Source organism: Oxyura jamaicensis, chromosome 4, assembly GCF_011077185.1.
Source record: "Oxyura jamaicensis isolate SHBP4307 breed ruddy duck chromosome 4, BPBGC_Ojam_1.0, whole genome shotgun sequence".
Classification (NCBI taxonomy): Eukaryota; Metazoa; Chordata; class Aves; order Anseriformes; family Anatidae; genus Oxyura; species Oxyura jamaicensis.
The window spans coordinates 95999311-96020751 of NC_048896.1; the positions used below are offsets into that span (position 1 = coordinate 95999311).

Sequence of the window (21441 nt, forward strand, 5' to 3'; positions counted from 1 at the left end):
CAGAGCACCGCAGCCACACAGCGCGGCTGGAACTGCTGCTCGGGCAGCGCTGCGAGCGCCGGGCTTTTGATGCCACCAGGGTCTGATGCCACCGGGCTTTTGGATGCCACCGGGCTTTTGATGTGCGACGTGCCGGAGCGAAGTGGGAGAGGGGCACGGGGGCGGCCGTGGGAGCGCCATGGTGGGAGCGCAGCGGGGTGCCCAGCATCGCCCTCCCGCAGGCACCCAGCCGAGCTGAGCCCTGCCGGCAGAGCCCCCGAACCCCCCGCAGGGCTGCCCGTGGACGTGCCCCGCTGCGCAGCGGTGCTTTGCCATAGCGAGGTGAGCTCCAAAGCAGTGCCACAAGAGCAGGCGAACTGGGTTCGAACTCGGTGCATCTCTGCACCTCCTCCCAAATGCTAGAATTCATCTTTTCAAATTGTTTCTGTGTCTGTGGCACTGTGGGGTCTGTCCTGCAGCAGGGGCCAGCCTCAGCTGCTGGGCACCCTTTGTGCCAGCTCGCAGCCCAGCACAGCCCTCCCAGCCCTGCTTTTTTTCCTCCAGACGCTGCTCACAGACTCACCTTGGCATCTAACACCAGGGCCTGGACACCAAAGCGCTGCTCAAGGCACCGCCAAGGCCATCTGAGCAACCAGCACGTTGCCGAGCTCAGCAGGGGGACAGGGGGACAGGACGGGGACAGAAGGTGCACGCATCCTGCTGCCTGCCCTCAGGAGCGGAGCTGGGGACGGGAACGAGAGGTGAGAACCCACCTGCGCCAGGAAGGGGCAGTGAAACGCGAAGCACTCCTGTGCCCGTGGGATTGGCACCCGGCTTTGGGTGCAAGAAGGACCTCACGCTGCAGGAGCGCATCCAAAGCAAGGCAACGAAGCCAGTGAAGGGTGGGAGCACAGGTCCCGGGAGGAGCAGCTGGGGGAGCTGGGGTTGTTCAGCTTGGAGCAAAGGAGGCTCAGGGGAGACCCCAGCGCCCTCTCCCACTACCTTAAGTAAGGCTGCAGTGAGGTGGGGGTCGGGCTCTTCTCCCAGGTACCAAGTGGAAAGACGAGGGGAAACGGCCTCAGGTTGTGCCAGGGGAGGTTTAGGCTGGGTGTTACGGTAATCTCTTCACTGGGAGGGCTGCGAGGCATTGGGATGGGCTGCCCAGGGAAGTGGCTGAGTCCCCACCCCTGGAGGTCTTCAAAAACCAGGTAGAGGTGGTGCGCAGGGACGTGGTTTAGTGGTGGACTGGGCAGTGAGGCTAAAGGTTGGACCAGATGATCTCTGGGGTCTCTTCCAACCCCCACGCCTCTATGACAGGCAGCCTGCAGCCAGGCTGCAGCAGTGCCCAAAGCCTCCCCCGGGCTGCTGCCAAAGGGCTGCCTCTGGGAATGCTGCGAGGGCAGGGAAAGGGGGAGATCCTGGAGCATCTCCTGGTGCCAAGGGACATGACACGGTACCACGGAAAGTGTGCCTCTTCAGCAGTCTTAAGTACACGTTCAGGGTGGAAAGCACCCAGGCCTCTGGACACTGCGCCAGGGCAGCCTGTACAGGGCAGCAGGGCGTTATTTCCAGCTCCAGCGTTTGTCCATACCAAAAGCTCGACCGACTGCCCCCCGGACAGCAGCACCTGCAGCCCCGAACAGCACAGAGCTGCACCTACAGCGCCCTGCCTCCCACGTGGCCAGCACCAACTTCTCTTACGTAGAAAGAAATCGGGTGCTTACAAACAGGGGGCACCACGAGGTGTTTACCTGGGGGGTTCTTACCTGGGGGCAACCCCTGCCACTTCATCTCCTCTCCAGCAGCCTTTTTAGGCCGAGCACTTGCACAATTACTATTCTAGCATCCTGATTTCATGAATGCTCCATTTCCCCCCTTCGTGAATATTCTTTGTCTCTTATTGCAAATGTTCTGAAACAATTTTAAAAGCTCCCTTCCAGCACCCCACAACCCCCTCCCGCAGCCTTTATTTAGGGGAGCCATAGTCTGGTCTGACCCTCACAGCACGCAGTTTCACCTAGCAACCCTCGCACTAATTGCAGCTTATAATTAACCCAGGGGACTGGGATGTCATCACAGGCACAGAACACAAGGGGGAGAAGATGCCACCAGCGCAGGGCCCTGCAGTGGAAGGGACCGGTCGGCCAGCGCACAGCAGCAGGTAAGGTCAGCAGAGAAGGCAACCCTGCAAAATCCCCCAAATCCCTTAAATACGGGCACCCAGCACCCCCCAGGTTTCCCAGTACCTGCACGCACGCGTGGCCATTTTCGTGCTTTCACACTTAAATAGCTGGCTGAGCTTGTCTGGGGGTCGGAAGCATTTGTAACAGGTACCTGCTCCAATTTCTGCTCCTTATGGAACACGCGTCACACGTCTGGGTGCACGTACCCAGTGCCCAGAGCCATCGAGACCCCCGGCTGCTCAGAGGTAAAGGCGCGGCTCCTCTGTGCGCCCTACACAAGCCTCAGATGCTGACCTCCCATATCCTGAGGGGCGCACAGCCTGCAGGCCGCACGGCTGCTTTTCTGGTGTGTTTTGGTGTGTTTTTTTTAAGGAGCACAGCCAAGAAGCGTGCAGGACGTGCGTGCTGCAATACTGACTGAGCTTAGATCTAAGGGTGTAACACCCACAACTGTGCGGGGAGCGTATTCCTCTGTAACTTACTGGTTTCTCATCGTTAGCTGAAAAATTGCTTCTTACAGAGCCTCGTTTCCCACGGCTTTCAGAAGAAATGCACTTATCCCTGGCACTCGTACTGCTGAGCAGGGAATTGGAAAGGGCTGACAAGAGACAGGCTGGGAAACTGCCCGTGTGGATCTGTGTGCGCATCTCCACGCACCCCTCCTGCAGGGCTGAGAAATGGAGCTCTCAGAGAGGTGATAAAAGTTAACGGAAGGAAAAACCCCGGAGGGGTATGTGTGAGCCTGCCTCTCCCACTGATCACGTGCCGCAAAGTGAATGTGTTTCGGCAGCCTGCCGCGTTACGGGCTCAGCACTCACCAGTTTGCTGGCTTTGGCAGCTTCCAGGGAATCTGTAAAGAAAAACAGAAACAAAACCGTCAGCTCTGGCACAGCACCCCCTTGGGCCCGACCTGCATACCGAGCGTCTGCAGTCCAGCGAGAGCTGGGGCATGCTGAAAGACATTTACACCAGTTCTCGAGGAGGTGGGAGTGGGGCAGAGCCCACAGAGCTCTGCATGAGGCAGGACGTGGTGGAGTACCAGGGCATGCATGTGTGTAGGAACGGGGGCCCTCACTAGGGCTGCCAAAGGTCTGAGGGAAGAGCCCAGCGACCAGACACGTTAGAACTAGGTCACGACTCCCTTCTCTTCTTCCGTTAAGTTACTGCAATGCAGAGAACCTTGAGCCAGCTTCAGAACATCCCCTTGTCAGAAAGCAATGGCAACCCAGCGACCAAACAGCTGCAGCTAGACGGCTGGGTCCCAACAGGAGAACCTCACGGGAGCACGAGCAGACACGCGGGCCCGGAGGGCATTTACTCCGCACAGCAAAGCAGGAGGTGTCCACCAGGACCGCCTGCAGCCAGGACCCTGCGGACGCAGGAGGTCTGCTCGGGGACACGTCCAAGCTTCCCTGCCCTGCCCTGGTGCAGGACACTGCCCGCCACTTCCCGAGGGCGTCCCCAGCCCCAGAGCCACAGCCCTGCTGTGCTCGGGCTGAGCAGAGACGGCTCCCCACTTCTCCAGAGCCAAATCCCTGCGACATCGGAGGTCGTCCTCCAAACCACCGAGCCCGCAGCAGCCCCAGAGCTCCGCAGGCAGCCCGTCCCCTCCCGCACTGCTCGGCGGGCTCCGGGCAGCGCAAGGTGCCCAAAGCGGTGCTGAGGGGGAGGCACAACGTGACCTGCTTGTGTTTCACTCGCTTTGTATTTCAATGAAAGAACCAGCAGCGGGGGGAAAAGGGCCAGAGCACCGCTGCAGGAAGCTGAGTGAATGCTGCTGGCAGCGACAAGCCTCAGAGCGTGCTGGAAAGGAGGAGGCAGCGCTGAGCACACGCCAGCGGCGCGCTGCGAGGAAGCAGCCGCAGCCCTCCGGGTGCCGCAGTCGCTGCTGGGAACACCCCTTCTGAGCCGATCGTCCCCCTCGGATGCCTTTGGGCACGCTTGATGCGGCTGCAGGGTGGGTTTTGTTTGTGAATAAAGGGAAATTTTGGTTTCTACTGGCTGGGAAAGGAAAAAAAAACAAGGAAACAAGCCTACTCTGAATCGCTAAGCATGTGAACAACAAATGCTCTGCACACAAGAAATCCTCAGCCTGGCACGCACAGCTTCCTGTCCTGGACAGCCTGCAAGCCATCAGGCAGGTTTTCTTTGTCCCCCTGGAGCTCCTAGGATGCCCAAATGTTCCGCTAACTAGTCAGAGCGGGGTGCTGGGCACAGCCCTGGTGGGACACAGCGTGGCACGGCGCCCGTACCTCTCTTGGGGACCTTCAAGGCAGCGGAGTCCGGCGTCTCCGGGGACGTGGTATCAGCTCCATCCTCGAACACCTGGATCTGGAAAAGAGCCCAACAGCCATTAGCGCAGAGAAGAGGACGTGTGACCACCTAACAGCCCCCCTGCTGCAGCTTCATACAGACTACGGGGCTTTGGTGCACATTTTTATTTTGGTTACTCAAGGTCAGGCGTTTGGCCATCCTCCTTCCCGCAGGCTTCCTGAAGAAGCTGCGTGTTCGCTGAAGGGAGAAAAAGGCAAAGCTCAGGGTTCACCCGCCCAGAACATCGGTAGCAGCGTGGTGGTACCCACACAGCCATCAGCTCACCACCAGGTGAGCAGGTCACGTTACTGGCACTTGGCTGAAAGCTCTTTTTTATTACGTTTTGCCTCAAAGTTATTTTAAACCCCTTCTCCGCCGTAAGGAAACCTGCTTTTCTCTGAAGCAGCAACTCCTGTGCCCCCGAGCGCCAAGGCAGCCAGCAGCGGGGTCGGCTTGGTTTGGCTCCCAGACTGGAAGCCCGCGAGGCACGGACAGGAACGCCGCCAGGTCTGAGCTGCGCCAGGCTACCCAAGGGATGAGGATTTAGGGCTTTCTCTGACCACTGCTTCTGGACACACTTCTGCCTGATAAATACAGAAAACAGGACTGGAAAGGGTTAGATCACTCCCTGGAAACCATTCCTCACCCTCGGAAGGCCAACACCACCTGAATTGTTCCTGACAGGGATTTGCCACGGCTACCCGCTCTGTACAAGTCTTAAGCACAGGAGTTCAGTTTAAAAACAACACTAAAAAATAGCAATAAAATCCTGGAAGCCTGCTAGTCACGGTTTCCTTTCTGGAAGATGCCCAAGTATCACACACGAAAAGAAGCAAGGAGGCTGATGCCACAGGAATCATTACGACTGCACCTGAAAACACTCAACCCATGGCTCAAAAAGCGAGGGAGAGGCAAGAGTCCCCTGAAATGACGCAGGAAGTGCGGTTCCAACACAGCCAGGTCAGGTCCGCCTGCTTTCTGAGCAGCGAGGCTGTGCAGACTTCCAGAGCCATTCGCTAACACTGCAGTGAGACAGCAAGAGGTGAGGACAGGACGGCGACCTGCTGCGCCCTCGGGGTGCTCCTGGGGTCCTCCTCCAGGCGCCAGCACCAGACGTACCCCGAGATGGCCCATGGCAAAAGGGGACTGGAACAAGGTGCCCTTGGTTTGTGCTGGAGAAGCACAGCAACGTAGACGATGCGCTGCAGAGGCAGGCCTAAGCTGAGCCCCTCTGCCAAGCAGGAGCAGAAAAGCAGCTCCACCCGACGCCCAAATCGGTGACATTTCCACCGAAGACGACGCACGTTCAGAGCTACGGCCCGCATCCCAGCCCCGGGCAGGCGCAGCGCCGAGGCTGCCAGAAGCCAAGGAGCCAGCCCCCGGCTGGAGATTCCCATCCCAGCAGCACGGGGACCGCCAGCGGGCACGGGCGCCCCCACCACTGCCGCAGCCTGACGAGGGAGGGAGCCCACCCTGCCCCCCGCGGGGGCACAGCGAGGGGCGCGGGGCCGCCATCGTCCCAGGGCTCCGGGCCCCTCTGCCCCTCGGGCAGCGCAGGGCGCCGCGGGGACGCGCACCCCTCACAGCCGGCGAGGCAGAGCAGTGGGGAGCGGATGCACCGCGTGGGCTCGGTCCTTCCCCCGGCTGGGGCTGGCTGCAGAAGAGCAGCACTCATCTGTAGCGTATCCACGCCCGACCCGGGATCCGCCTCCTGGGTAAGCGCGGGAAGCGGACAGAAACGTGTACCTGGGGTCTCCGACTCCCCACGAGCACGTTTTGAAAGCTGAAACTCCAGAGCAAAGGAAAAGACCTGGAATACTGCCGGCCTTCACGGATGCTGGTATCACCAGCGCTCATTTCTGGAGGCGTATTTTGAAGTGGGGAGAGCAGAAAAGTAACCTTGGAAATTTCTGAAAAACATTTTACATGTGCCCAGGATGAGCTTACATGGCCGCAGCCCATCTGCTCCGTGAGCACTGAGACAAACATGCTCGTGCTTTTCCTTGAGAAAAATCATCGCCCTCCAGAGCTCTGACGCAGCGCGTAACCACAGGAAAGCCACCCGCTGCGTCGGAGAGACCAGAAATGAATGAGGGGAGGAAGCAGCAGACAGATTTACAGCACGAGCAGAGCGCTGCCTCCACCAAAGGGAATCCTGCCATCTTCCATTTTGCATCTAAAAACCAATTCTTGAAAAATTAATGCCCCGAAGCAAAGCGACTGTTCCGGACAAGCCCTCTTGGTACGGGCCAGCTCGCCCAGCCCTCGTGCTGGAACTCCTCTGGGAAGCCGTGCTCCACGAAAGGGGGCTCTGAGAAACAGAAGGGAACCGAGCCACAGCCCCGCGCTGCACTGGGCACGAAGCGCTGGGCTCGCAGCCCGCTCCGGACACGTCCTCGGAGACCGAGCTCGCCAAGTTCATGGTCTGGATTTTTGGGCAGACCTGTGCGGTGCCAGGAGTTGGACTCGGTGATCCTTGTGGGCCCCTTCCAACCCGGGATATTCTGCGATTCTGTGATTCTACGTGCACCTTCCCACACGGGCTCAGAGGGGCGGGCGGCGCTGCCAGCACCAGTTCACGTCTGCACCCCCAAACCGGGGGTTTGCCCGTCCGCAGGGCAGAGCAGTGCAGAAGCTACCTGCCGTCACCGTGGCGAAGCCGCTTTCAAGCGATCCGTGGGCTCAGCGGGGCCGTGCGAGACAAACCCAAACCTCTCCAGGCGAGGCAGCACCAGCACGCGGCTCCCCTCGGGCTGGGCCCGCAGCGTGGTACTGCCACGTCCCAGAAGACGCCGCAGAGGGCCTTTGGTTTGTCCTGCAAACACCCCAGCGCAATGCCATGCACGAGAACCTTTCCACCACCGTCCTCCGACACCAGCTTTTGAGCTGGCAGCTCCTCTGCGAGGCCCGGGGTGAGCACAGCACCGCGACCTCAGCACGCCGGCGCTGCCAGCCGTGTGTCCCCCTCCGCAAGCCCCCAGGTGGCAGCGCCACCAACAGACCGCCCCCGGCGCCAAACAAGGGGCACGAGGAGCGCGTCCTGGCCCCGCAGACCAACGCTTCTAACTGTAACTCAGTACCTAGAGCTGCATTTTCTTTTCCAGCTGGTGGGCTAGGCTGAGGCACACCGAGGAAGGCAGGTCCACGGGTCCCCGCAGAACAGCCAGGAGAACGTTCACTTCTCATCGGTGAACTGTCGCCGTGCCCCTGGATCCACACGGGACCTGACGGCCCTGCTGGTGGCCGGGACAGGGGACGCCGGGGTCCAGCTCAGGACTCCTGTCCCAGAGCAGCTGATTTTCCCTCTGCTTCCACAGTCACCCACTGCCAATGACCTGGAAGCGAGCCACCACGTCTGGTGGTGCAGCAGGAGGGTTCGTGGAAGGGAAAACAAGCTCAGCACTCTGCTCCAAGCCAAGCTTCAAACATTTTTCTTGCACTCAGGAAAGGAGGAAAGGAGCTGAGTGTCTCTGGCTGCGACATCGTACTTGGAGCACAGCTGCCCGGGGGACTCCAGAGCGATGCCACCTTGCTGTGCTCGTGCTGTGTGAAGACTGCACAGAAGCTGAAATGAAAGACCTGTCTGCACACAGCCGCGAGGGCCAGTTCCCACCTGGGTGCACGAACAAGAGCTCACCAACCAAACACCCAGGCGTTGGCCCCAAACCCTTCTGGGGATAACGGAGCTGGCGGCACGCTGAGGCAGCACACAACAGGCAGATCTGTACTCATCTCAGAGGCGAAGTAAAAGCATCCCACCCTGTCTGGAACTCCAACTTCCTTCACCTGACTCATCTGAAAACGCTTCACTACAACCCCGAGCTGGACTGAGGCTCAGGGGGCAGAGGGGACGAGCGGCAGGCTGGTACGAGCCCCAGCCCCGGGCAGCAGCACTGCCTGCAGGTGAGGCTCGTCTGGGTGGCTGCAGCTGTTCTTTCCCTTGCTCAGGGGAAGTCCCAGAAACATTGTGCTCCCTGGGAGCGAAGGAAAAGCATTTTAACTCTCCCATCAGTAGGTGCAAAGAGCTATTTTGCTCTATTCAACCGAGAAATCCACGAGCTACACAAGCCTGGCAAGGTAAAGCCATTGCAGAACACGTGCACGGGAGCAGCGTACCTGCGACTGCCGCACGAAGATGCCGTGGTTTTCTTCGCAGGTGAAGTATTTCCTGCCCTGCACGGTCCCGTCGTTCTTGCCCTTGGCTTCATCCAAGATGACACCGACCCACTTCCCCGTGGCAAACAGGGTGGCACCAACGTAAGCCACAGTACCACGGTGCCCCTTCCCGATGACTTCTACTCTGGAGCCCACCTTCAGGGGCTTGCTGCTGGCTTCCGCGCTCATCCTGGGGCCGGTGCTGGATGCCTGCAGAGAGAGGACAAGAGCAGCAAGTTACATACGGACGCTGGTGCCCTGCTCCCCGCAACGTCCTGCTGAATACTTGGAGCTGTAAAATCTGCATCCTGCTAGCTGCAAAAAGCGAGAGCAAAGCTCAGGGACAACAGCAGGCCTAGAGGAGGACAGGCAAGGTTTGACATTTAAGTAGAAAGCTTCCAGCTCAGCGGCGCACGAAGCACTGCTGTCCTGTCGTCCGGCCCCCGACACCCGTGGGTCCCATCCAGGGGCCTGGGCAGCGCTGCCTGTGGGGGCCCGGGGCTGCCCGTGGCTCGGCACAGCTCGGCACAGCGACCCCTGCGCATCAGCGCGCTGGCTGGGGCAGCTTTTGGCACAGAACACATGTAGAGAAATCGTGGAAACGAGACCATAAACCGACGACATCGCGCCTGTAACGTCACCGTGCCATCGCCCCTCGCTTTGACCAGGGGCCTGACTGGAGGGGGAAGCCCAGGGAGGCCCTGGGGAGGCAGAGCAGGAGCCGCGGGGCTGCAGCACGCTCAGCTGCATCGCGAGGGACGAGCCGAGCACCACAGAGCCCACAGGAACAACCCCGCCAGGCTCCCGCCGAATTAGCTTCCAAAGCGGTTAATTTCCATTTTCCCTGCAGCGCCAGCCTGCGGGGCCGCAGGAGGCCGTTACCTCGCCTCTGCCAGGGCAGCACCACGCCTGGGCCCGGGGGCTGAAGGCGGGCGTCTGCGGGGCGCTCTGCACGGCACCGGGGTGCGAGCAGAGCAAGAAGCACGCCTTGCAGCGACCAAGGGCCTCGACCCCGAAGGAGGTGGACGCGGCTCCATGAACAGCAGCCCCCGCCTGCCCCCCGGCGCGGCTGGGCACAGGGACCGTGGTGCAGGGGGAGCTGGGGGAGCACCGACAGGGCTGGGCGCAGCCGTGCTGCTGCCACGGCCCCTCCTCGGCCCCGCACGAACTCTGCAGGGAAGAAAATCTGGGGCTTTGCAGGGAACAAGACTTCTCTTTCTTTCTTGATCCTAAAGGTCTCCGGGGCCTGCCTTACAAATTATGCAGCAAGGATGCACATGGGGAAAAAAAGGAAAAAAAAGCGGCAGCGTATCTTTGCTCTCTGCCAAAGCCTCTCTAGAGGCCACCCCCAGGGCTTGGCAGCGCGGCTGGACGAGGGGCTCACCTCGCCGGGCCCGTCCAAAGCCCCGCCACCCCTCACTTGCAGCGTGCTCAGCGCGGATTGTCCACCGCCCTGACGCCTTTCGGTGCCAACGAGGAGCAAGTGGCTGCGTGAGACAAAACCTCGTCCCTGCACCGAGCCGTCCCGAGGCTGCGGCTACACCCAGGCACCGCAGCAGAACGATGCTAACAGCAGGCTTTGCCGGGAAGGAACAAGGGGAAGAAAACAAATAAAGCACCCAGGCAGGTCAGTGCCTGGCCAGCTGGGCACGCCACGGCCGTCCTGGCACCGGGAAGCCCCTGCTTTGCTGTCAAGCAACTGGAAAAATCGAAACGCAGGCGAAAGCCTCCGGGACGTGCCATTTTCCTGGCTGAACAGGCACGCAGCACAGGGCTGCTCTCCCTAGCTGTATGAACAGGCAGACCAAAATAATTCACGTCACCGGAGCAAAACACAAGATGGTGCAAATCTGTTGTAAATCTCTCGAGTGGTCTGAAAAAAAACCAACAAAGCTGCCCACTCAGGAAGCGTTCCCTTGAACAGGGGCGTTTTAAGCGAGTTCTGGCATTTTGCTCAGTGGGGATGGCAGGGCTTCGTGTTTCCTCACCGCGTACACAGCTGAAGCATCGGAAGGTCACTCCAGAACTGGCAGAACGTCACCGGAGGCGCACAGGAGCCGAGATCCCTTCGGAGGCCCCCAAGGACAGCCGTGAGGACGGACGCGCACCTCGGGCTGCCCCGCGCGGGGAGCTGCACCGCGCCGTGCCAGCAGCCAGCCCGCGGCACCCCCCGCAGGGCCGCTCATCGCAGCGGGTCCGGGCTGAGCCTCCAAGCCCTGTGCACGAGCAGGCTTTGAGCCCCGGGGTGCCAGCCCAACAAGTGCTCACGTATACCTTCCTCCAAGGCCCTGCAGCACTTGGCCCCGGGGATGCACGCAGTGACACCTATCCCATCCCATCCCATCCCATCCCCATCCCCATCCCCATCCAACCTAGCAGAAGCAGGTACACCTTTACTCAGTCTCAGAGTTAAAATTATAATAATTTTGTACATGTCAACTCAGCTTTCTTGTTACGAAGCAGGTCGGAGGCTCGCTACTCGCCCAGTGTCCCCGTGCTGCGCCCTCCCCTCCCGCGCAGGTCAGGAACTCGGCAGAGCATCCCTTCAGCTCCACGGCTGTGCCGAGGCCTGAGCCTGGCGCTGCCCAGCCCCGCCGCGTCCCCTCAGCTCACAGAAGGCACAAACCACGGCTCGAAGGCCCGGGGGCTCCTCCGCCACGATGTGTGGGGCCCTAGAAGGCAACTCCTAGCGATACGAAACCCATCCTGAACGGAACGGCAACAGTCGGGGTGACTGAAGAGGAAGGTCCCTAAGCTGCGGGTGCTTTCCGAGCAGGACTTCCCAAGGCACGGAGCTCCTGAGAAGCCTTTCTGTAGGTGCATCGCTCCGAGTATGAGCCACGGACTGACACATGGGGGCTACAAGGCACGGCCTGGCGCCAGGCTCTGCCTCCGACGGGGCTCTGGAGGACGCGGGCAGCCTGAGGGCGCAGCGCCGAGCACCCCGCGCACCTTGTACGATCGCCCCCAGCTCGCGTGGGGCGAATCGGGGCGTAGGAGCCACTGACGGATCCTCGCCCTGCCACATCGAGGCCACGACGAAAGAGCTTTTTGTGACTGTGGCCACACAACGGAGCCTTCCGGAGGGTCGGAGCCGAGGGAGCTCCAGGTGTCAGAAGGGACTCGAGGCGGCCGGGAGAAGGCCCCGTTCCTCCAACGCCGGTGAGAGCACGTGAGCACTGCGCTCCCCCGCCTGCTGGTCCCCGTGCGGGGCAGAAAGGCCGCCCCGAGGGCTGCCCCGGAGCTTCCCTGGCAGCATCCAAAGGACACGCAGACACCACGCCTGGGGACGAGGCTTAGGGGAGACTTGGCAGGGTGAGGTTCACGGGCGGACCTGCCCGTCTCCGAGGTCTTTTCCAGCCTGAAGGACTGTGATCCTCTTCCCAGGGGCGTGCAGAAGGGGAGCCTGGCACCGCACAGACCACCCCCAGGGCGCTCAGCACCGGGACGCCCGCTCGAGCAGGGCTGCAGGAAAAGGCCGAGCCTGCAGAGCACGGCACGGCTACAGCGATGCGCAGGGGAAGCACCCAGACCTTGCCCCAGAGGATGAGATCCGTGGGATCCTCCCGGCACCCGAGGAGCTTCTTTCCCCCCACGGCATGCCAAACCTCGGGCCGAGGGGCGCCACGCTGCCTCCGCTCCAAAGCGGTTCTCACGCTCAGACAGCCCCCGGGATGTGTGTGGCTGCTGCCACGTCCACCGCCAACCTCAGCCACTTTTCCCACGTGCAGCACCAGAACCCAGCGAGCACGGAGCGTCGGGGCCGTGCTGCTGCTGTGCAGGTCGGCCTGGCGCTGCCACCTGGCCAGCTCAGCGCCTGTCTTGGTCCTTTTGTGTCCGTTTGTTAATCAGCAGTCGTGTTAATGGAAGCCTTTTCCAAATCTTTAACGTTCAGGAAAGATGGCAGAGCACAGAATGAGCCCCCTAACGCATCCCAGCCCTTAAGGCTGCTCTCTAACTGTTCTCCACAACTAACTCCCAGTACGCCAGGGGAACAAGGCGCGGAGCCCCGACACGGGGGTGATGCTGCACGCCGCTTACCACGGCCTTACGCTGCGCAGGCGGCGGTCACCGGCCCAGGCGCCTCCCCAGAACCCCGGGGAGCGCGTGGCTCGCGCAAGGCGTGACGGCTTTGCTCCGGGGCTGGACCGAGCCCGGAGTTCCCCGAGGGATTAAAACCAGCGCCGTTACCGCAATTTCAGATTTAAAGAGGGGAGAAACCGTGCGGGCTGGAAACACCGCCGTGCCCTTCGGCCTTCCCAGAGGGCTGGGGCTCGCTCAGAGCCTGACAGGGAACGGCAGAGCCTGGCTGGGGAGCCCGTGGGGGTCTGCCCCGTGCCTCCCAGCTGCAGACGTGCCCCCCAGCCATCCACGGGGTGAGCGCGGGGGGGTGAGGAACACCATGAAGCCTGGGGACGGTCACCTGGGCGTCACACTGCCCAAAAGGGCAGCTGGTGACCCAGCCCAGAGCTTCCCTGGGTTCTTCGGTACAGGTTCCCCTCGGAGCTGCTCCTGAAGCACTCGGGCAGCTCTCTGGGACGGCGTTGAGGCTCTGGCAGCAGCGCGAGCACCTCAACCTCAGCCTCAGGTGCCCGGTGCCCCCACGCCGGCCTCTCCAGCAGCCCCTCAGGCACTCCGGACACCCGAGCTTCGGGCACAGCCCATCGCTCCCAGGCAGCCAGAAGGGTGAACGAGCCACTCAATTAAATACAACAGAAACCGGCGGCCAAGCGGGGACCCGCAGGCACAGGCTGGGGGCACTCAGGCAATGGGGGGCGCAGCCGCAGGGCGTCCTCCCCCCAGGCACCCGCCAAGCTGCCGCCACCGCCCCAGCTCCCCACGCGCAATTCCCTCCGTCGGTCAGAGATCCTGATGATCAGCCACTGGAAGATGTCTGTAATTTCAAGGGGCTTGGGAGTCGAACGCCATTTGGGTCACTGCTGTGCTTCATCCGAACACGACAGCTTCGGCACTTCGCTGCATGGGGGGACAGCCCGAGGAACGCCTACGGCATTCCTTCCCGAAGCCCGGCACGCGGGGACGCCTCCCTCCACGCAGACACGACTGACTGAACCTCAAACTGTCATTGCAAGCGCAGATCAGACGTTTCAGGCAAACCGGGAACACGGCAACTGCCTCCGAAAGCTCCCTGATGAGGTTCGCAACCACAGGTTCCAACACTTCCAGCCTCAAACCCAAGAGGTGCCCCAAGACAGCCGGAACACAGGGAGACCTGCCGCTAACCGCAGGGCCCGCTGAGCCCAGTTACTGCCAAACGCACGATGCTCGGCGCTGCTGGGCTGCCCGGGCTCGGAGATGGGGTTGGTGGCACGGCGGCAGAGCCCTCACGGTGACAACGGGTGGCTGCTGGACGCCCCGTGCGGCCCTGGGGGGACGGAGCCCTGCTGCACACCCACCGCCCTGCTCAAGGCTCGGAGGCCAGAGCTCAGAGGCAAAGGGCTCGGGCATCGCCAACACAACGGCACCGGGGGTGCGTGGAAGGGCAAAACCCTGGCGCAGCCCACCCAGAGCCGGCAGGACAGCCGCCGTCCCGCCCGCCCAGCAGGGCAGGCTCAGCCTCGGTCCTGCAGAACTCGAGACACCCCCGCAGCCAGGGCAGGCAGCGTCCGACGCGGCTGAAAGCCGGCGCAGGTACAGCACGGGACTGCCGGCACTCAGCCTGAAATGCCACCTCCCCACCCCGCTCCCGCACCAAAACGGGGACCTTGAGCAAGTGCAGACTCCCGGGGCTGAGCAGGTGGAGGTGACAAGCCCGACACATGGCTCTCCCAGCCCACAGCCACCACGGAAAGGCTCTCTGCCCCTCCGCAGGGCGGGTGAAGCAGCCTCCAGCCCTGCGCTGCGACCCGCATCCCTCGGCCCTCTGCACGGAGCTGCTGCCCGCGGCCGCCTTGGCCGCCGCCGCCTCCGGCCGGCCACACGAGCGGCCCCTCGGCACAGCCTGTGTCCGCATGCAGCCCCGGGCTGGGGCCCGCGTGGACGCCCCCTCCCCACGGCCCCGGCCTCGCGGTGCCCAGCCCGGCCCTGCGGACAGGGGGCCTGCAGCCAGCCGCGAGCCACCGCGCTCTGCCGAGCTGGCAGCCGCCGACACCGCGCTGCCGGTCCCCGAGGCCAGCGGGACGCGGCGTCACCGCGCTGCCCAGGAGGCGCAGAGCGACAAAGGGGAACTCGGAAGGAAGGAAGGCCTCGCTGCGAGCCCGGTGCCGGGCTGAGTTGTGCTGCCCGCCCGCAGCCCGGGGTTAGCTGCAGTACGGGGAAACCTGGAAATGGTTTCAGACGCTCGGAGGGTCGGTACCTCGCCACGCAACCTGGAAGAAAAGCAGACAGGAAGAAAAAGCCCACGATGGAGAGAGGGAAAGAAGCCAGAATCTTTGTGCTGAAAAGCCCTGGAAAGATTCTGTCATCAGCAGAGGCTCAGCTGACACCTCGCTGCATTATCCGCGATAATTACCGGCACAGAAAGCCTAATGTAAATGAGAAGGACGCAGCCACCACCATAATTCAGACCAATTTATCCACCCGCCGCATATCTGGGCAGATACCGCTGGGGACGAAGGCAGCGCAGTCAGGAATGAGCCAGCACGGGAAGCACGATCTCAATTTCAGCACAAAAACAGACGCAGCTTCCTTGCGACAGATAGCGTCAAGGTGCAGAACAATGTCTCAGCACAGCCACGAGTTGGTAAATAAGTTTCCCTCCCCCCAACTTACCCGACCGTACGTGTGTCTCTTGCTCTGGGCCATGCTGCCGCCGGCTTTTCTCTTTATTCCCAGGGTTTATTATTCCCAATAATGCCCTCAGTTCATGGCTCGCAGCGATCCAGCGGAGGCTTTTCACGTTTCAGCTGATCTCATCGTCCCCGCGCCCCCCCCGGCGGCGCGCTGCTGGGTCACAGGGAGCGGGGAGAGGGCCCTTTTCGGGCGGAGGACGCTCGGATCGGGGCCATGCAGAAATCCAGCCCAGCTGATGGAGACCACTCTGCGCTACTGCGCTCCAGGCTTGTCACCGCGCCGCCAGCGCGCTGGGTCCTAACGCTGCCCGGCTGCGGCAGGCACCGCAGGAGGATGCTGAGGGAGGGCCCCGGCGGGCACCGGGAGGCTCCGGACACCCCCTGAGCTCCTGCTGCCGCCCCCCTGGCCCTCTGCCACCACCCCCCGGCCCTCTGCCACCGGCCCTGGGGATGCCGCGAGGCTGCGGCGGGCGCGACGGCCCCGAGCCAGGTCCCAGGCAGCGCCCAGCAGGGCTGCAGCAGCCGAAGGGTTAATGCCGGGCCCGTCCCGGATCAATACTGCCCGGCTGATCCGGACCGATGCCTAATTAAAGTCATCGCCCCCCCTTCCGCAGCAGCGTTAATTGCTGCCCTGGCGGGGCAGAGGGAGGGGGCACGCAGGGTGCCCCCCAGCCGGTGGCGGTGCCGTGGTTAAACCCCGCCAGCACCCGCGGGGCTGCAGCGAGCAGCGGGAGGGCGAGGGACGGCCCCACGGCCCCCACCGGTGCCAACGGGGTGCCCGGGGAGCTGCTGCTGCTGCTCGGGGCTGCGCAGGCCGGGGACCGCACCCGGGGTCCCTGGGCTCCTGCACGGCCCCGCTGCGTGAGGGGCGCCCCGGGGGCACGGACGCCGGGCCCGCGTCGGCCTCGGCCCCGTGGGAGCAGCGCGCCGGGGCCAGGGCTGCCCCCGCGCCCACGGAGCTCCACGGGTGGGTTGCCAACTCCCAGCTGTGCTTCTCCAACGCCGAGGTGACGCGACCCATCACCCAAGTGGAACACAACCAAAGCTGGCCAAACACAACAGGATGGAGAACCAAACCAGCACCAGCTCAGCCAGCACGGCGCGGCCACGCTGGGGCAGCAAGGGGCACCCCCGACACGTGCCTCACGAAGGGGTTGGGTTGTTGGGGCTGCCGGGTCCCCGGGGACCCCACAAACACCGTCCGGGACGGCCCAGTCCGGTTACTGGGAGAGGGAAGCTGCAAAGCAACATCCAGGAGCGCCCCGACGTGCTGCCTGCTCCCCCACAGCCGCCTCGTCCCGCTCACGTCTCTCAGCTGCTCAAAACCAAGCCAACGTTTGGGGGGAGGTCACAAAACCCCGCACACCGCGATCCCTAAGCGACACCGGGCACCGCGGGGCCCCGCTGGGGCAGCGCAGGCAGCCCCAGGGCATGGGGACCTTCGCTCACACCACAGAATCCCAGAGTCACGGGTCAATGAAACCCCTGGCTGAAAGCAGCCCTCCTCCCTGCCTTCCCTCCTTCTCTGCAAGGATTTTGTACGCCCTGGGGCTGCCTGCTCCGTCCCCCCGACAAACACCGCGCAGGTTTTATTCCCTTGCAGGAGCTCCATCAAGTGCTCGTGACCAGAGGTGGAACCACCATGTCCAGTGAAGCGCCTTTAAGCAGGGAGGGCAGCGCCGTCCCAGTTCCAACTTCGTTCCAGGAGAACACGACAAAGCGACACGGCTCAGCCCTCCCTCCTCGTGCCCAGGTTTCCTCCACGAAGCTGGAGGTCGAGCAGCTTCCCGTAAGCACGCAGGCCGAGCCGTCAGTGCCCGCTTCGGGGCGAGTTATGGGTGGGCTGGAAAGCCAAAAGCACGCATGCAGAACCTGAACACATCTGGGGTGGAAAACAAGCCCAGCGTGAGCCCCAAGGACAGTACAACAATTTCAAGCTTCCCCAGCGCATGCAAAAGCTGCGGAGTAACTGCCAAAAAGGGGAAGAAGCCTCAGCTTCAGGTCCCTTGCAGCGAAATCGCACCTTCCAGCGGGAGCCGTCCCTGCCCGCGGCAGGGGGTGGGACTGGGCGATCTTTAAGGTCCCTTCCAACCCAAACCGCTCCGTGAGACTAAAACACGGGCGAACGTTGGAGCCACCTGCCCGAGCGCTGCCAAAGCACGCTCCCACGGGCAGCAGGAGGGACGGCTGCGCCTCCAGGGATCGCCGCTCCCACGGCCCCGCCGCGAGCGGCACCACGCGCCCCCGGCCTCGCTGCCCGGGCTTTGGGGGAAAGCTGAACCTCGGCCAGAAGACACGAAGCCGACGTTTGACAGCACTTTTATTAGTTAGCCGAACTGCGTCGCGTGGGAATACGTGGCTTTTCTGCAGTTAAAGCTCTGAGGCAGTCTGAAGCAACGAATGCAAAGAAAAACACCCCTGAGACGCGGCTGGCGGCCGGTCGCTGCAGGACCAGCCGGCCGCAGCCCAGGGCCTGCCCCGTGTCGCAGCAAACAACTCTTTCCCCTCCCCCCCACCTCAGACACAGCCCCTTTGGAACGAGCTGCGTTTCAGCCAGACAGAATGACCCAAACCAGCAACCCCCCGGTGCTCCCGGAGGCTGCCACAGCTACCAGGAGCCCGGCAGCCCGTCCCCACGCAGGCACACCCACGTTTCCGACAGCTCCGGAGTAACCCAGAGTGTGAATTCCTTCCCCGGGCTCGGCCCAACAAACCACGGACGTGTCGGCCTGACAAGAGGCCGCGTTTCCAGACGATGAGGGATGCCCATGGAGCAGGCAATGAAACCCGGGCGGCACGGCTGCCCCGCTGTCGGGGCCGGGGCTCGCCGCCCCTGATTCTGGGGGGCACCCTCGCCTCTGCCACCCCGTCCCAGCCGTGCAGGAGGAGCCTCGGGCCCAGCCCGCGCCCCGGCAGACACCCGGTGCTTGTTCCTTCCCCAGGACCGGGCAGCCCACGCGCCCCATCCCACCTCTCGGGGGAGCAGCAGCAGGGAGCGGGGCGCCCCGGAGCACCGAGGCCAGGCAGGCGCCAGCAGCCCGGGCACCAGGGCAGGGCGCGGGGCAGCGGCCCCGTTGCGGGGTGGTAACACGCACCTCAGAGCAGAGCTGGCGCACGGATCCGACTCAGGAGGCGTTTATCGGCGCGGGAGGCTGAACGAGACCAGCATGGGGCATCATTCACGCATCGGGGTCCTCCTTGCCCAAGCCTGCAATCTTCCTTCGCCTGCAGAAGAGAGGAAAACGTCACCAACCCCGCACGCTGCTCCTCGGGGATCGCTCACAGCCGCCCCCTCCCCGTCCCCTGGGGGCCGGGCCCCGCTGCAGGCCGCCCGCACCCACGCCTTCCCGAGCCCCGGGAGCCGTCCGGCAGCTGCCCACGCTGTGTCACGCTGCCCGTCAGGGGACAGCTAGCACCCGGCGGCCGAGCAGCCCAGACCCGCAGCCTGCGTGCTGCCGGCGGGATAAGAGCCAGCAGCAGCGCCAGCACCAAGAGCCTAGCTGCCCTGGGCAAACCGAGCCGAAGTCCCCAAGCCTTCAGAAAACGCCTTGCTTTTTAGTTAGGAAGAGCAACGCTTTACCTCGCTGTGTCTGTATTTACACAAGCAGACACAAAACTGCTTCAGCACAGCGTTCTGACTTGTAAGCATCCGAGTCTGCCAGCAACCTCCCGCTGAGGACAGAAACCCCTAGAAATGGCACGTCAGGCGCCCCGCGTCGCCGTGTCGGTACAGACCCAGCCCAGCCCTGCTGGGTTCAGGCCTCCCTAACCAACCTCTCAGCCACGCTCGCCCCCCAGGTGACCAGAGGCCGCCTGGGTTCCCCCCTGCTCTTGCCCCGGGCACGCAGAGATCTCGCTCTGCCCGCGCTGAGGCCGGCTCTCAGCCATGAGCCCCCCGCGGCCCAGCAGTGCAGCGGCACAGGGGAGGCGGATTTCTGCCCCAAACAGACGCGACAGCCAGAGCAAATCCCAGCACCAGCTCCTGCCCCTGCACTGCCAACGCCAGCACAGCCGTCCCTCCCTCCCCTGGGACCCACAGGTGCGAGCCCAGTAACACAAAGTCTGCGGGGCCGGTGAGCATCCACCAGGGCCCTCACGTGCGAGGACATCCAGCACCGAGCCGCCACACTGCCCCGGGAACCCTCGGTGCTTCCCAGGGGCCTGCACCCCGCTCCCTAACTCGGACTCCGGGGACCCTGCTTGCCCTGTCCCTGCACACCCGCGGCCCGGGGAGGTCCTGAGCCGCCTGCAGACCACAGCCGCGTGCCTGCTGGGGGGCCGCACGGCCAGCCAGAGAGGTCTGGGGGCCCCTCGCCCATCCCAGCACGAGCTGACACGCGCAGGGCAGCAGCACCGCACCGCTGGGGCAACATCCAGCCCTGCCTGTGCACAGAGCCCAGAGCAGGGCAGGCAGCTGCCACCAGGCACCGTGCCGTGCCGTGCCGTGCCATGCCCGGCCGTGCCGTGCCGTGGGGACGCGGGGACAGCCCAGCCCGCTGGCAGCAAGAGCCAGCCCCAGGCGCTAGGACCCCGCTGGCGGTGAGCGCTGCGAGCCTGCGCCCTGCACAACTGCAGCATTTCCCAACCGAGCGGCAGCCGAGCAGCGCCGCAACAAAGCCGGGCGAGGAGCTGGAAGCCGGCAGCGAGCGCTCCGCGTCCCTCGCGGCCCAGATTCCGCCGTTTTCTCCGCCGCCGGAGCCGGACCGCCAGCCCCGGCAGCCCCTCGCCGGGGAGCGAGCAGCGCAGGATGCCGCGGCCCCGCCACGTCGCCCTGCCCGCAGGGACAGGTCAGTGCCAGCCGCCCGCTGGGCGTTTCACAGCTCGGTATGGCACAGCCCGGATCCTCCCCGCAGCAATCGCGGGCTTTGCTCGCCCCAAGAAGAAGGGAGGGAGACACCTGCCTGCTGTGCCTCCCTGCCGCGGGGCTGGGAGCTCCCTCCGGGACGCTCTGAGCAAAGCGCTGGGAGCGCAGCAGCCGCCGCGTTTCAGCGCCCTCACGGCCGCCCTGCCGTGCCTCCCGGAGCACTTACCCCTAACGAGCTTCTCTCCTCTGCCACGTTACGGAGCTCCTGACCCAGGGGAGCCCGTTTCTCCCGGCGGCACCTAACCGCAGCGCCCCCGGCCCCCGGGGTCACCCCGCCGACAGCCCGGCACAACGCGGCCCGGTACCCCGACAGGGAGATCCCGGCCGGCTGCAACAGCCCCCGCGCTGAGCTTTCTCCTTGCCGCTTTGCCATGGCTAGCGATGCTTTTACCGACCCAGCAAAGCCCTGGAAGCTCTTCAGGAGCCGGAGCCGCCGCGGTTCAGCTTCCGCAGGCCCCGCTCGGGATTGGGGCTGCTCACGGAGCGCCGGCACGGCACGGCCTGCGGGACAAACCCCGCCGCTCCCGGAGCCTCCCTTGCATTCCAAGGGACGACGGCGAGGAAATCACCGACGGCCGCTGCTCCCCGGCCGGCTCCGAGGAGCGTCGGGGTGCCCCGCGTGTAGCTCGGCAAGGAGCCCCCGGAGCGCCGCGGAACCGGGCGCAGCCACCGCCCCGCCCGGGAACCGGGGGTGGAGAGGGCAGGGACGGGACGGGACCCGGCCGCACGACGAGACCCGGACGGCGCCTCCGGAGAACGAAACCCGCGCGGTGCCCGGTGAGCTGCTCGCCCCGCGGGACCGGCCCGAGCTGCAGGGGCGGCCCCGGGAACGCTCCGGTCCCGAAGGCCCCGGCCCGACGGAGGGCTCCCGGTGGACGCGGGGGGACGGGAACCAGCCCGTGGGGACTCGGCTCACGGGGCGCCCCAGGTACCGCGGCCGTGAGGGGGGTTCCCGAGGGGCTGCCGGTAACGGCCCGGCCCGGCCCGGCCCCGCCGCCCCCTGCCGCCGGCGGAGCGCTCGGCGCAGCCCGGACCCCGCGCGGGGGGGGTGCAGGGGGGCTGGGGGGGCTCCTCCCCGGGGCTCCTCCCCCGCCCCCACCCGCCCGAGGGTCCCGGTGCCGCCCCTCCCCCCGCCCGGTACCTGCCGCCGCCGCCGCCGCGCCCCGCGCCCGCCCTCGGCAGCCGACGGCACCGC

At 64.2% G+C, this 21441-nt stretch overlaps 3 protein-coding genes across 7 annotated transcripts in view; 1 reads left to right on the forward strand and 2 right to left on the reverse strand.

The window, feature by feature from the left end:
- DCTN1 (dynactin subunit 1) overlaps window positions 1-15626 on the reverse strand; it is a gene marked incomplete at its 3' end in the record, with an annotated part of 51418 nt that extends 35792 nt beyond the window's left edge. Inside the window, exons 1-4 of the mRNA XM_035323947.1 lie at window positions 15363-15626; window positions 8592-8840; window positions 4415-4493; window positions 2981-3012 (exon numbers count right to left, since the gene is read on the reverse strand). Of these exons, the coding sequence (XP_035179838.1) occupies window positions 2981-3012; window positions 4415-4493; window positions 8592-8840; window positions 15363-15395 (393 nt within the window). The remainder of the gene's footprint in view (window positions 1-2980; window positions 3013-4414; window positions 4494-8591; window positions 8841-15362) is intronic.
- Window positions 15627-16156: 530 nt separating this feature from the next.
- C4H2orf81 (chromosome 4 C2orf81 homolog) overlaps window positions 16157-21441 on the reverse strand; it is a 14704-nt gene continuing 9419 nt past the window's right edge. For all 5 annotated transcript variants that reach the window (XM_035323955.1, XM_035323954.1, XM_035323952.1 and 2 more), the window contains one exon: window positions 16157-16168. The gene's annotated coding sequence lies outside the window, so the exon portion shown is untranslated. The remainder of the gene's footprint in view (window positions 16169-21441) is intronic.
- The window catches only part of LOC118165714, a 2967-nt gene continuing 2648 nt past the window's right edge, over window positions 21123-21441 (forward strand). Inside the window, exon 1 of the mRNA XM_035323950.1 lies at window positions 21123-21174. The gene's annotated coding sequence lies outside the window, so the exon portion shown is untranslated. The remainder of the gene's footprint in view (window positions 21175-21441) is intronic.